The sequence below is a fragment of the Panthera tigris genome, chromosome A1, assembly GCF_018350195.1.
Source record: "Panthera tigris isolate Pti1 chromosome A1, P.tigris_Pti1_mat1.1, whole genome shotgun sequence".
NCBI classification, from domain to species: domain Eukaryota; kingdom Metazoa; phylum Chordata; class Mammalia; order Carnivora; family Felidae; genus Panthera; species Panthera tigris.
In genome coordinates, this window is record NC_056660.1 from 194094606 (window position 1) to 194110239 (window position 15634).

Sequence of the window (15634 nt, forward strand, 5' to 3'; positions counted from 1 at the left end):
GCCCAAAACCTTGGAGCCAGTCACACCCACTACAGCAGCAGCAGCAACAATAACAACAACAACAACACACACACACACACACACACACACACACACACCCCACATCCCTTCAAGGAAAAGAAAAAGTAACTTCTACATGCTGCATCCCACCTGCCCACACAATCGCTTCCTAGCCAGGTAAGGAACAAGCACAAAGTTGTGACATCACAGTTTGTTTCAGTACCTTCAGGGGTACAAAAATGTCACAGATAGGTGCATACATATATGCCTTTGTGGACAGAGACCATTTACAAACACAAATGTGTAAATACACATATGCACCACACATTTGCTTCAGAATCAGGGTGGCTACGGATCACAAATCAATTTGTACACACAGAAATATACACGTTTGTCTTGCCCAAGCTACTTACAAATGTACACAAATGCATTCACAAGGATAATATTTACGTCAAGGTATTACTGTGAGAAGTAGATGACATTATGGGAAGTGCACACTAGTACCTGATACGTAAAAAGCATGCTAGTAAAGGTTAGTGATAGATATGGGTAGGTAGATAGATAGATAGATAGATAGATAGATAATATAAATTTTTATCAGACTCCGATGAAAATCCACCTTTAAAACAAAATTTCCTTTTCAGTCACTACTCAAACTCATGGAAATTCTAAGCAGCCCATTACTGTTCCAGTGTGTGGAAGCCAATAAAAGAGAATAATGTGGGATGTGTAACAGTGGTGTGGGGGATGGGGGTGGGGGAAATCCCTGTTGGTAGGAGGCTGGAGAACAAAGCTTTCCAGGCTTCTTCAGGGAGAAAGCCTGGGCTTGGAGAGACCTGAACTGCTAAGAACTATTCTAGGGAAAATCAACCTCCAAAAACTCAAAAGAAGGCATTCCTAACGCTGCTGAGAAAGAGGGAAGGGTTGTCCCCACTTGGTAGGCTAGGAGGGAGAGACCCCAGAGTCCCAGCCAGTTCAAATCAGCCAGAAAATCCTGCAAGGCTATTAATCCACTAAATTCTGGGAGCTTGGAGAAAATCTGATTAACTCCACCTCCCCAGCTGGGCTCTAGAGTGAAATCTATAGCTAGCTGGTTTCTGAGACTCAAATAAGATGGGAAAGAGAGAAGCAGGAGGAAGAGAAAAAAGGAAGCAGGAGTGGTTAAGTACTAGATACCTGTGTGTATAGCTTGGCTCAATCATTGTTTTGGAACAAGACACAGCTCTCTTAGGCTCTGTTGCCGTAGCTTGTGAAATGTAAACAAAACTGTCTCCTGTCCTGTTGGAAGACTGCATATCTTCCTTATCTCCCCTAAGGGCTCCGACAGTGAGGCCAGGACTGCTCCCTCTTGACGCTGGGAAGTACTCAAGGAATTTCTCCTGTATTTTCCCATTGCAGTGGCCCAGGGGAAGAGAAGCAGTCTTTTATGGACCAGACGTCTTTTTGAAACCTCTCCTTTACTTCTGTACCAAATATTAAAACTTCAGAGCTCTAAAGAAACTCGGGGATCCGGTTCAATTCTTCCCTTTTAAGATGGTATGCTGAGCCCAGAGGCAGGTCCGAACTGGGACCCGTGGTGTTTGTTTTCCTCATATACAACTACATTCTTTAAATATCGAGGCAATATTTTAAGAGACCTCCAGAGATTAACTCCATAATCTCCCCCACCCCACCGCCCGCTTGCAAAGGAAAGGGGAGTCAAGGATCTCGTCCAGCACTTTAAGCGTTAAACTCAACCTAGAGTCTAAAACGCGATTGGCCAAACACTGAGAAAAGATCTGGTTTTCGCAGCCGTGGGCCAATGAGCACCTCGAGTGGGAGGGTTTGAAGATACTAAGGAGTTTTTCCCCCCTTTTTTTCCTCTCCACCCCCTCCCATCGGCCTTCGCCCGCCCCCCTCCCAGCTCCCATGCCGCCAGTTTGTTAAATTAATGCAGTAAGAAAGTCTGAAGATCTGAGGGAGTCCTGGCCAAAGGAAGATGGGCGAGCTCAGAAAATCGAGATGCATCTGAAACCCTGGGCTCCTCAGCCCCGCGGGGTCGCCATGGACCCTGACAGCCCCTGAAACTTGCCCTGAGCTCTCTCATGCCTGCAGCCCTGAGCAATGGGACACCTTTCCTGCAGCGATCATAACTTATTCGGCGGGGACCAGAGAACAGGGATCGCAAGGCGACAACAGACTCGCACGCAGGCAGGGAAACGAGATTCCGGGACTCGGTCGCGATGCGCCAGCCTGGCACATTCTCCGGGATTTAACTGAAGGCAGCACCGTCAATCGCTTCCCCTGGCCCCTAGCCCCCTCAGGCCAGCCCAGGGGCATAAAGCCCTGCTCTCTCTACCCAAGATGCTCGCCCAATCTAACGGTCGGAGGCCAGCGCTCTGATCGCCACAGAAGATTTTTTTCCCTTGCATGGAGCTGGCCGTTTAAACAGAAAAACAGGGGTAAAAAAGAAAATATACCCACCCCCAAACGTGCCTCCCCAGCGCCGCAGGGAGCCAACAGACAAGCTGGAGTTTAACAAACAGCAATACTCTTCGCGCTCCTGAAAAGCAGGGCTGGACGCTCTCCGTGGTGCTGAAACGCTTCACGGCTGCCTCTGTCCGTGGTACCTACAGCCCCCTCGTTCCAATTTCCCCTGGGGCTCTCCCTCCGCGCCCCTGTTCTCCACCTCCCCTTAGCATCTGGATTATTTTTTCAATAGCGCTCGCTGGTTTTGTAAGTGCCAATTTGAAACATTTTTTACCCTCATAACTCGTGGACTACAAAGCACAAGGACCTGAAAAATGTACAGCTTCAATACTCTTCGACTCTACCTTTGGGAGACCATTGTATTCTTCAGGTATGCAATTTTCTACTGACCACATCGCTGTAATGGAAATGGGGGAAAGGAGCACTGAGGCTGACTCTGTCCGTTATCCCTTCATTTTGGGGGGAAGGGGCTGCTGTATACCGCTGCAATCGGGTCCTTCCATCCCCCGCTCCCCCACCCCACCCCTCCCGCAGGGTGTCTGGCTTGTGCGTGGAGGTCTGAGACAGTCGCTGCTCTAGCAGCTGTTTGCCTGTTTTTTTGTGATTTGTTTGTCCTTCCATCTGCTATACCCCCGCCCCATCACTGGCCCCCAGCCCCTCTGCATATTGGCTTTCACTGGGCTGAGGACTTTAAGGGGAAGCTTTTGGAGTTACTCAGTTTAATTAGGACTGCATTCTCTCTAACCGCAGTGCCGAAAACCTCAGCTCTCCCGTCTGGGAGCCAAGTGACAACTAGCGGTGACGGGGAAGGTTGCACTCGAGCTCAATGGACACAGAACATTTAATTTTCTCTCCTTTTTTGTTGTTGTTTTCTTTTTCTGCGTGGGGCGGGGGGGGGGGGGAGTAGGCTGAGGCTTAGTGCTTGGAAACAATAGTGTTATGACCTCAGGTTGTAAAGCCCTGAACTTGGGTGCAGAGTGGATCTACTTAGGAACACATTCTGGGAAAGATTTCCCTTTAGAAACTTTGACTCCCTCCTCTCACCCACTCACCTTTCCAAACTCTTACTTTGTTAGTTGCAGATCCTGAACTGATGGACAATTCTTGTTTGTTTTGTTTAATTTATGTCCGTCCCTGAATCTGTAGCTGAGTTCCCTCATCCATTATCTCTTCAGGTTAAAATTTTCTGCCTACAGGCTTAGCATTCTATGTTAGTACAAGTGAAAAGTGAAAAATCACCCTCTTCAGGAAGCATTGAAATAGATAGTTCTTTTGTAAGTGGGTGAATCAGCCATCGTCAGAGATGGTTATGATAAATTCCATTTATATGAATTGAAAAAAATTATTCTTCCTCCATGACCCGCAGGGATCATTAATCTTCCTCATTTTAGATACCTGCCTCTCACATTTTACCATGGCACTGTATTAACAGCCATTTGAAAAGCCCACTCTAGGTTATTTTTAAAAATAAGTAACCACCAAATATTATTCTCTCCCATAATAAACCAGCAACTAATTATTGCTTTTCCTTTTAACATTGTGGAGAATTCTGCATATGAATTGTTGGTTTGACTAACCTGTCGGTTGGTTTATTAAATGAATGACTCCTCCCCCAACCCTGGATTATAAGGGTCTATATGTGAACCTCTCTTCATGTCTTTCTCTTGAGATGGAGAAAAGACCCCCTCCTTCCCTGAGATACCCAACGCTAAAGCTTCTAATCTCTAGTTCAAATAATTGTTTGATAGGCCATAGTCCTGCCCACAGCTCAGAATGCAAATAGTCAGGGAGTCAGATAGAATGAAAAAGTGCAACAATCCAGGGCCCTGTGAAATGTAGCTACTTTATGGAGGAAGGGGCAGGAAGTATCCTCTTAATATCAAATCCTTTCTCCCCTACATACATATAGAACTGTAAAATGCCGCGGAGGTGGGGTACTGGATAACATTTGTATGCAAATTGATTCTCTGTTTGGCTTACCGAGACAGAACTGAACCAGAAAGATTAAAGAGCAAATTAATAGGACCAAGCACATCACCTCCCCCCACCCCGCCACCACACACACACACCCAACTCCTTTTTTATTGATGAACAGTATGTTTGATTTTCTTCTCCCCGACATTGTCTTTCACAAAAGGGAGACACGGTCTAAAAGGTTTGCATTGTAATCATTTCAAGAAGGTGATGAATCCACTGTGCTAATTCTTTAAGTAAACTGGTGGTAGCCCATCAGGAAACATCACTCTACATCTCCTTCCCCTACATGTGTCAAGGCATATCTGAGCTACAATGTGTATGGGATTCTGTGTTTATAAAGAAAGAAAAGTCATGACTCTGGAGAGCTGGGAAGGGATTGGTACCACTGCACTTTCAAAATATAGGAATGACTACATCATCTGAGGAGTCAATGTTGTTTCAGAACTGTTCTGAAACATAAAATAATGAAGCTAGGAATTGAACTCAGGAAATACCCTCGGCAATTTTTCAGAGAGATTGGGAAAAAAAAAGGTCAAAAGGAGGGAAAGTATTATCCTTGTGTCATTGGCACTTTCATTTCTAACTCTCCATTTTTTAAATTTTAGGTCAAAATACAGAAGCATTAAAATCTGGGGACTCAATAGAATTGTATGTGGGGGTAAATGGAGACTGGCAGCCTAGCAGGTTCCATGTGAATAACCCTTTCTCCCCCAAGGGACAGGCACCGTGTTGGAATGAGCCAATCCAATCATCTCAGGCACCCAGGTACTACTTAGATTAAATGATGCCAGCTGCTCACCTTGTTGGGGGAAATCTGGGGGCTAGAAAAGGAAAGGCCATCAATAACAGAGGTGCTGCTGCATTAGTACATAACCAGCGAAATGGCCATAATGACAGTAAACAGTAAAACAAAACAGCAGTCGAAGTGAGGCAGAAATCTCGTATGGTGCCAACACAGAGAACGCATTCAGGCCTTCAAAAGAGCTGACAGGGAGAGAGACATAGGGTACTGGGACACAAACAGCATTGCAGTGCTCATCAACTGTGACCCCATAAGTAAAATGAGGTGATTTGGCTGAAGTTCCTGCTTTGGTATTTTAAAAGCCTATGGTTCTAAAACCATGAGTGACATCCTAGGATTCGATAACCTAAATTTTGTCTCTTTGTTTGCAGTTGGAGATGGGGCTTTATAGCCAGACTGGCCAAAAATAATAAGCAAAGATATGGTTTTTTGGGGGTTTTTTTAATGGTAGAAGCACATTCCTTTCAACCTCCTTTGCAAGCCAAAGGGAACTTGCTTTGATTCACAGAACGCTTACCTTCTAGCTTATGGCTGGAAAGGCCCAGGAAGACCCCAACATTTTTTATCTTCTGGGTAATTCGTAGCATATAACTGTGTTTCTCAGTCTCGGCACTACTGACATTTTGAACTGGATAATCTTTATTAGGAGGGCTGTCCTGTGCATTGTAAGATGTTCAGCAGTACCGTGGCCTCGGTGACATCCCCTCCCCCCAGTCATGACTATCAAAAATGTCTCCAGACCCTGCCAAAAATCCCGGGGTAGGGAGTACAAAAATTGTCTGCAGTTGAGAACCACTGGTATCGAATGACCAAATTCTTAATCTGCTGTTCCGATGTCCGATGTACAATGGGGAGGAAAGTCTAGTTTCCTTGAGAACATGCCCCCCATGAACCACACAAATCACCCCAATGAAGCAAAAAGGGACCTAGCTCATGCTTGCAAAGGGAATAAAGGGAGAGGAGATAAACCAAGTCTAACCCATGGACGGTTTTGCCATGCCTCCTTGCACAGGGCTTTGTGCTGAATATGGCATTCATTTGTTAAGAAAGGTCACTAAAATCTTGAAGGAAAGATGTTTCTATTCACACAAGGGTCAAGAGGAACATGGCGGATAGACTGTTTCATATCTGGGTCCTGGAAACCCATCCAGTTGGAAGGTAAATGAGTTTTCTTTTGAGGTGCCCCCTCTGGATCTCTTCCTCCCAGTAGCATAGCTGTATTTTCCCTCAAATCTTACCCGCTGCGTTTTGGGCACTGCAGAAAGCATTTAAGAGCTTCTGAAATGGGCCAAGGACTTTTTTCCTGACGAAAGAAGTACCTTGGGCAAGCTTGCACCAGGCCCAATCAAACTGTCAGTCTACCCTCTTCTGGGGGCTTAGGAACCTTGAGTAAGAGAAAAGAAAACATCACATTTTTTATTCCCGAAGGATAGCTTAGATACGGCCCCTAGGCTGGTAAATAGAGTTATGAATTGGTGCATAACTTCTGTGTATTTGCAAAACTGGTGATGACCTATCAGGGGATATTTAGGGAATTTATCCCTGAGACCAACTTAACTACGAAAGAGGTTGCAAATGTGGTGCAGTGGAGAAAGCAGTTAGGCTAGGATTTGAAAGCCCCCTGTTCTAAAGTGAGCTCTGCTCCCATCCTGCAGCATGGCTTTGATAAGACTCTGCATCATGGGGACTCAGTTTGCTTACCAATTAACTCAAATGACTGATTCCAACACCCCTATGTTGCCTCCAGCCTGGGATAAGGTCTTTGTGAAAGACAGAGGCCCACACCCACAAAGGCTCAGAATGAACTTGCTTCAACACTGACGCTGCCTTCATTTCTTCACTAGGCATTTATTTATCATGTATTTATGTGTCCAGTCCCAAACTCTGCACTCTATGGGGGACACGGAGGTAACAGATGCCACAGTCCCTGTCCTTGCAGAAAGAGGAGACACTGCTCCCTTTAAAGCTACATTAAAAACCTCTTTCCTTCTTCAGAGGGCCCGCAGAGCTCCTCTCCCGACAGCCTGTGTACGCGTCCTGCGACAGCATCGCATTTATGTGGGCGTCATTAACTTTATTTCCTTCATCAGCTGGCAGAAGCCAGAATGATTTTTAAGACGGATGGCACTGTCTCCCGCCTGGCCATCTTGACGCTATTCTGCAGGTTTTCTGCTGCTTTAGGCAAAGCGGACTTGGCCCAAAGGGCAGGAGACCTGGGATCCAGAATTTAGCTAGTGGCCTGACCTTGACAGGGTTCCATGACCTTTCTGGCCCTCAGTTTCCCCAGCTGTAAGATGAAGGGAATCAACACATCAATCTCTCTAAAATCATTTTTAACTGTGCCAGTTAAGAATTGTCCTCCTCCAATCTCCATGATAGAATGCTTTTGGTTAAAAATATTGCCTCATATTTCAATTGTTATATGAAGTAGTGACATTGCATTATATGCAGATTCAAAAGTCTGAAAGGACTGAGGACCTCATTAAGCAACTTCACTCTGGAGGGTTATCACATTCTAGATACGATTATTAACAAATTGCATGGCTATGTCTCTCTCCCCCAGGAAGTGCTTTGGACGATGAGAAAACATGGTGTTTGATTACTGTCCCCATAGATCTGAAGAGGAGCATGAAAAGAGACCAAAAGTTTCTATACTTTTACCAGGGATTCTATTTCGGTTTTTTTCCTCGCCCATAAAGTCTACGCTTTTAAAATTTTGTTAACCAAATCCTATACACCATTAACTTATTTTCCCCATTTTTATTAATCAAAGGCATCCATAACTGCCTTTGATAATGTTCAGAAATACTAAACATTTTGGTATAGACAGTGTCGCCACACTGAGTTGACCTAAGAAAAAAAACAAAAGCAAAGACACGTGATGCCTTTTAGTTAGTCCATAGAGCTTTGTCAGAAGTAAATATGCAATTTGTTAGAGTCTCTGAAATGTTTAAAATGGATTCCGAATCCTCATTACTATTTCATGAACCCCATAGGTATCCAGGGACCCCATTTGGGAAACATTAAATTTGATTTATTCTATATAGCTCCAAGAGAAGAACTGGAGCAAATTAATGGGTAATTATTTTACTGTACACACACACAAATTCTAGCTCAATGTAATTTGGAACTTTCTGGCAGATTTGTCAAGTGGTGCAATGGGCTGCCTCAGTGGTAGTAAGGGTCCCTGTCACCGGAGGAATGAAGGCAGAGAAACCCACCTCCCATGAGAGATGTAGAAGAAATCCAAGCTGCTTTTGAGGATTGAGATTTACAATTTACTGCAAAAAAAGTAAATGAATGCAGGTCAGGGACAAATCTTTACAATACTTATATTCCCTCTTTTCCTGATCCCCAAATTACCCTCCGATCTTTGTAAGCTCTCTGGGTACACCCTAAACACACATTCACTCATAACTTTTCCTTCTTTAAAATGGACTGGTGACGAATAAATTGGGCAATGAATACACACACACGATGCAACAAAGGATTATTAAAAGAAACCACCTGGTTATGTAAGAGGCTGGTTTTAAGAAATGAGAAGGACCTCAGACTAAGAAAATGTCAGAGCCAAAAAAGACCCCTAGAAAATGCACTGGTCTACAGACAAGTCCACAGGCACGGCTCGTGTTCACAGGACCGATGGCTTGTATGGCTGAAGGCCTCTCAGCCCCGAACTCCCGCTGTCCCTTCTGAACCAACCCTCTGGTAAGCCCAACACACAACTGCCCCCCCCATAGGGCCAGCTAGCAAATGCATTCAGAAAGCACGTTAGAAGGGAACAATGCCCTGAGATGCTGAGGAGATGGACTTATCCGCACAGTGCCTATGCTTTGTAATGCAAGCTCTTATGAGGGGTGCTGAGGACCCAAAGCCTTTGAAACTCCTTATAAAGGATCACTTTGTGGTTTTCTGAAGTTGATATTGTCCGAGTCTCCCGAGGCTAATTCAGTGCAATTAGATTACCACTCTCCGCCTTTGGATTCGGCTGTTTTTCAGTGTCCGTTGCTAAATGAGTTTACCGTCTTAACAGGAAGCTGCTGACAGTCATTAATCCCAGCCGTGAAATGGGCAGCGTTCTCTCTTGCTTCGGGTACTGGGCAACCCACAGGCACCTAGAGTATAAGCCTCTACTCCCTTCCTGGCAAGGTCCGTCCTCAATTTCCTTCCCATTCACCCCCAGAAAATCACACTTTCCCTTCAGTGAGTCTTAAGTACCAACAGAATCATGGAAACTTAAGGCAATTCTAGAATTCAACAGCTCTCCAATCTAGCAGTGAGGGGCTTGTCAAACGTAGAGTTTCCTACCACCGTACCAGACTACTGAAACAGGATCCTTCAGGCGGGGGACCCAGAAACCTATAATGTTACCAAAAGTCTCAAACTTTAGTGTGTGTATGAATCACCTGAGAATCTCAGTTAGATGCTGATTCAGGCTCAGAAGGTCTGGGCTGGGGGCGGTGAGAGTCTGCATTTCTAAGAACGCCCAGGTGATGCTGATGTTTCCATGGACCAACAGTTTGAGTAGTAAGGTTCTAAATGATCCTGGCTAGGGACCCCTGACATAGATCAACCCTTTTATTTTGCAGATGAAGAGAGGATAAATAACTTCCTTAAGGCTACAGTGTGAATGGCAGAGCTCCCAAGGTCCTGTGGGATTATGTTCATCCCCCAAACTTACTCCCCTGCATGTCATCTCTAAGGGCTGTGTGCCCTCGACTCTGCCACTGCACTTTCCTTCCTTTGGCACTCTCACACACCGTCCTCCCTCACAGACACAAACCTCAGACAGCTATCCCCATTCCCTAACTGGTGGGTGGCCTGGGCCCTGAAGTCCTAGCACACCAAAAGCGCCCATTTACGCAGCCGGGCACTCTAGCCATGTGATGCTGGATAAAGAGAAGGGGCACCTGAAGAATGGGCTTTAAATCCGGGCACCGGGGGTGGGGGGTGGGCGGCCTAGGACGTAGAACTGAGAGTCTCTCGGGACTGATAGAGGAAGTAGATCAAGGTGATGAGAGGAAGGAAATCTGGTTTCTTTCTCCAACGATGACCCAACATAACTAGAGTATTGTTTAGGACTCCCAGATGTTCAGACACCATTGCCCCATTCTACCATCTGTCTGACCTCGGGACCACGTCCTTCCTTCTTCTCTACCCCCTTTGACCTATTAACCTTTCCGCAAAGCACATTATGATCGTATACATCAAATAAAGTAACTGCTATGATCTTCGGCCTTTGTGAGCTGCGTGTTGATGGCGGTGTGCTCAGTTCTGCAACACTGCCCAGCTCCAGAGGAATGCGGCAAGTCCGCTGCAACCCTGGCTGCCGGGCAGACGTGCAGCCCTCTCTTACAAGAGCACTTCACAGTTTAAGGAGCGTTTCACATTCACGATCCCATGGGAGCTTCCCAATCACCTTAAAAAACAGATACGAGACAGCGGTTACTATCCCCATTTTAGAGTTAAGAAAACTGAGGTTTGGAGAAGTGACTTGCCAAACACCCTGCTGTTACTCTCAGGGTAAATCCAGGATTCAAATATAGATCTCCTTTCTCCTAGCTCACCACACCGTCATATATATATGCAATATATATATATATATATATATATATATATATATATATATTCCTAAGCCACAGCCCTGGGGAGCCGGGGCGTTTATCAGGCTAACAGCCCTCACCCTCTGCCAGTGGGCTGCAGTGGGAGGGTGGCAGGAAGCACCTGACAGGAGAGCTGGGAATTTCCCATCAGGCCTTTAATTCGACAGTCATATTCTTCTGATTCTGAGCCAGATACGGATTTCCCTTTCTCTGTTTCTGATCATTTTTAATTGTACAATATAGGCATATATTCTCTTTTTAAAAAAATCTAATACTAGACTTAAGCTTAAAACTCCCCCTTTGATATGATCTCCAGGTCCCTCCCAGCTTTATGTTTCCTTAAGGGGTATTGTACTTGATCATTTTTATTCATATATGGGTGTGCATGCGTAGACGTATACATACACACATGTGGGTATAACTATTGAAATATATACATGTAGACTATCATTTCATGGAATTATATTGCCTATATAATTCTGCAATTCGTCTCGTTCGCATCTCCACAGGTCTTGGGAAGCTTTACCTGTTGAGGCACACAGCTCACCTCATTCTTTTAACTATTGCAAACCATTTCATGTTGTGTGTATTCCATTGTTTTCCAGCCATCCCCCCCACTGATGGGCATTTATACTTTTTTTTCTAAGTTTTCCACTGCCATCAGTGCTGCAATAATCACAGTGTACCTACATCTTTGTGAACACATGTGACATTTTTCCAGGAAGATAACAAGAACAAGCAATGGAACGGCTGGGGCACAGAACATGTGCATCTTTTATGCTAATAGATACTGCAGTCTGCCATTCCTTTCTTCCTGAATCTTCCCTCCTCGCTCTCTGGTGCTGCTCCCTCTCAGCCTGGGCTGTAACAATGCACTAATAATAGTTGTTACTATTTATTGAACATTTATCGAATGCCAGGTACTGTGCTAGCAACATCACGTGCCTCGTCTCGTAAGCCCACAAAAACCCTTAGACAGAAGTACTAGTATATTCCCATTTATAGGTGACAAAACTGAGGCATAAAGAAGTTATGTAATTTGCCCAAGCTAAGACCACTAGCAAGAGGCAAAATCAAGATTCAAAACCAGGCTGACTCCATAAAACACTCTTTTTTTTTTTTTAACGTTTATTTATTTTTGAGACAGGGAGAGACAGAGCATGAACAGGGGAGGGTCAGAGAGAGGGAGACACAGAATATGAAGCAGGCTCCAGGCTCTGAGCTATCAGCACAGAGCCCGACGCGGGGCTAGAACTCACGGACCGCAAGATCATGACCTGAGCCGAAGTCGGCCACCTAACCGGCTGAGCCACCCAGGTGCCCCCATAAAACACTCTTTTAACCACTGCACTGACACTGTTACTCCCAGAATGAACCGGGAGGGGGAGAGAGGGGACTGAACTGGATGAGAAAGACAGAGGTAGAAAAGAGATTAATTTCCCTCTCTAGATGATCAGGAGCTCATCTGTTTCCGAGGGCCCATCTCTTTCTAGATCATAATAAAGTTAACATACATCCATAAGTAGATGAGTTTTCAATCTCCACCCTTCACACGGGAGGGGAATGGCACTAACTCCCACCCGCGTTCCAGAGGGTCGTGGTTGGGGCTCTAAGGGCAGACAGGTTGCTGCAGCCTTTTCTTCTTTATGCACCTGCACCTGCCTCGTGACGAAAAGTGCTCAGATAAAAGAGCTATCGAGGGTTCTGCGAGAGAATTTCTGACCTGGTGGGGAGGAAAAGGAGAAAGCCAGCACCAATCCTGGCCCTTTTGTTTTTTTTAATTGTTAATTGCTGGCCCTTAGTACTCAGAGCAAAGCCTCACATCCTAACCCACAAACACACAAGACCAAGAACACCAGTTTCCTTTTACCTTCCCTGAAGGAGGTTGGAGATACAGCCCGAGCTCCAGCCCTCACCACAGGCTCCAAATTTGCCTTTCCCAAAGCACACCCAATGATGGGCTTCTCAGAACATCCCTGGGAGGGGAGGGGCTGGGTTGCTCAGTCGGTTAAGTGTCCGACTTCAGCTCAGGTCATGATCTCACAGTTTGTGAGTTCGAGCCCCACATTGGGCTCTGTGCTGATGATTAGAGCCTGGATCCTGCTTCAGATTCTGTGTCTCCCTCTTTCTGCCCCTCCTCCACTCGTGCTCTGTCTCTCTATCTCAAAAATAAATAAACTTAAAAAAGAAAAAAAAAAGAATATCCCTAGGCAGGGGAAACCGCACCCAGGGCCACAGGAGGGTGGCGGGTGGTGGGAGCAGAACAGGGCCAGGAGGCAAGGACGGGGCCAGCTCTCCTATCATGAGCTGCACTCCAGACCTGGCCTGTGGGAAGCCCAAAACTGTTGCCTCAGACACCTGTTTTCAACAGCTCTCTGAGTGACACCAGAGACTTCTCCAAATGTATCCCTAGCAGGCCTGCTGCTAATAGCAGAAAAAAACACAATAAAAACAAAGTCTCCAAATATCAACCTTGAAATAAACTTGCTGGTTTGTTTACATTATAAGCATTCCATGTTTGCCATAAAATATTTAAATCACATGGGGAAATATGTTTAAAACTAAAATACACTGAAATCTTACCCCCTAGGGTAAATTACTCAACAGTTTGCTATTCATCCTTCCAGATGATTTTAATAACATAATGACCAAACCATGAGTGCTCGCTTTGTGCCTGACATCTTTCTAAAAGCTGAATATGTATTAACCCATGGAAGCTTCAGAACAATCCTGTAAAGCATTATTCATCCCATTTTATAGATGAGGTTACAGAGGAGGAAACAGAGAGGTTAAATAATTTTCCTAGGGTTACCCAGCTTGGAAACAGCAGTGCAAGATTGAAATCCAAGCAGTCTGGCTTCAGAGAGCCTTCAACTGCCATGTTCCACTAGTGAGCATTTCTGTTCTACAAAAATGGGATTATACTAAACACCGTGTTCTGCAACTTACTTTTTTTCACCCAGCAATAAGTTGTCAGTGTGCACACAGATGCGTCTCATTCCTTTTTGCATTTGCGCTGCCCTTTGCCGAGAATGCCAGGTTTGGGCAGGACATGGCTCTCAGCTTGTCGCAACAGAGCCCCTACCTCCACTTCCAGCTCCTTGCCTTCCCACAAACCAAATTCCAGCCCAAACTGAACTTCTCATTGGTCTCTGTAATATGCCCACTCTTCTCATCCCTGTACTATTCTCACACTCTTCCCTATCCCTCCATAAATCGAGAAACTCCCTGCCCCCCCGCCCCTCATTTCAGCCCTGAAAGGCACACCAGCCAGCCCCAGATTCAAGCTAATTTGATTTTGAATCCTGCCTCTGGCACTTCCTTGCTGTATGATCTTGGCAATTTACCCAACCTTTCTCATCTTAAAACTGTTCCTCATCTTAAAAACTGAAGACACAGTTGAGTGTCTGACTCTTGGTTTCAGGTCAGGTCCATGATCACATGGTTCGAGCCCCACATCAGGCATGGTGTGTTCGAACCCTGCATCCGGGTCTGCATGGACAGCATGAAGCCTGCTTGGGATTCTCTCTCTCCCTCTCTCTCTCTCTCTCTCTCTCTGCCCTTCCCCTGCTCATGTTCTCTCGCTCTCTCTTGCTCTATGTTTCAAAATAAATAAATAAACTAAAATTAAAAAACTGAAGAGAACAACTTCACCAACAGATAAATGAAGTTACCTTTCAAGCACTTTTTCCGTGCAGAACTTAAGCCTTTAACAAAGGACAATCCCTTTTCCACTTCCCTAAGGTCTTGTCCATGCCTCAAGATCCACCTCTAGCCCCACTGCCTCTGTGAGGCAGCCCCTGGACTGCCACCAGCCCCCTAAATGGGTGTAGACCCTCCTTCCTAAATCCTCTTGGAGAAGTAGGCATTACCCTTGGTGCTCGGTTTACTCAAAGTGCCCTTACATACATTTGGGTGCCCTTCTGACTTCCCTACTGGACTGTGAGCCCTTCAAAGGCTAGGAACTGAATGAATTTTGTGGTACGTGTGGAAAGGGCAGCAAGAAAAAGAACCCATCCCCTGGTGCTTCCCAGAATTTTCACCTTGTTCTCCCTCTTCCTCATAGACAGCATCATCCCAGCGGTTCATATATATTAGGTGTTCGGTGCTTGTTAAGTTGAATTACTTTGTCCCCACGTGCCTGCTCCCATCATCTTCCTGTTGGTTCTACAGAAGCCCAGGACCGGAAGGCTTCCAACCAGCCAACCCCGAAGCACTGCTGTGTCTCACCGTAATCCCTTTTTCCTCTAAGAAATGAGTCACAGTGAGAGGGAGCTGGACTCGGCAGCTCAGCCCTGGCTCAGTAGCCATTGCGGTGAGCTTCTCAGTTTTATCCTCGCCGTCTGGCTGAGCAGGTTCTAACTCCAGGCCCCGAAAAACACCTGAGGCATCACAGCTAAAGTTGCTTCCCACCATGACCAAGGTCTGCAGAGAGGCCCCTTCCACAGGACAAGGCAAACTTTCTAAAACAGTTTTTAGTTGTGCCAAAAGCATGAACTTCAGTAGAGATAGTTTTCTTGATGTGACCTAAAACACTTAGTAGAAAAGAACAATTCTTGACAGGAGCCAAGAAAGGACTGCATCATATCCAGAGCAAAGGGGCTTGGAGGAATTCGTTGAATAGGCCTTGGAATATAGAAAGCTACACTTCCTGAAGAGGAGGGTGACATGTTTCAATAAAAGGGGTAACCCCATGCTGCCTCAAGTAAGACTGCACTAGGTAAAGACTATGGGTCTTTCCAGCATAATTCTTAAATTTTTTTTAAGTTTTATTTTTGTTTTT

The 15634-nt window shown here is 45.5% G+C and overlaps 1 protein-coding gene across 2 annotated transcripts in view; it reads left to right on the forward strand.

Moving 5' to 3' along the window:
• Positions 1–2783: 2783 nt before the first annotated feature.
• Positions 2784–15634, forward strand: part of GLRA1 (glycine receptor alpha 1) — an 82854-nt gene continuing 70003 nt past the window's right edge. For both annotated transcript variants that reach the window (XM_007093428.2, XM_007093429.2), the window contains exon 1: positions 2784–2839. In XM_007093428.2, the coding sequence (XP_007093490.1) occupies positions 2784–2839 (56 nt within the window). The remainder of the gene's footprint in view (positions 2840–15634) is intronic.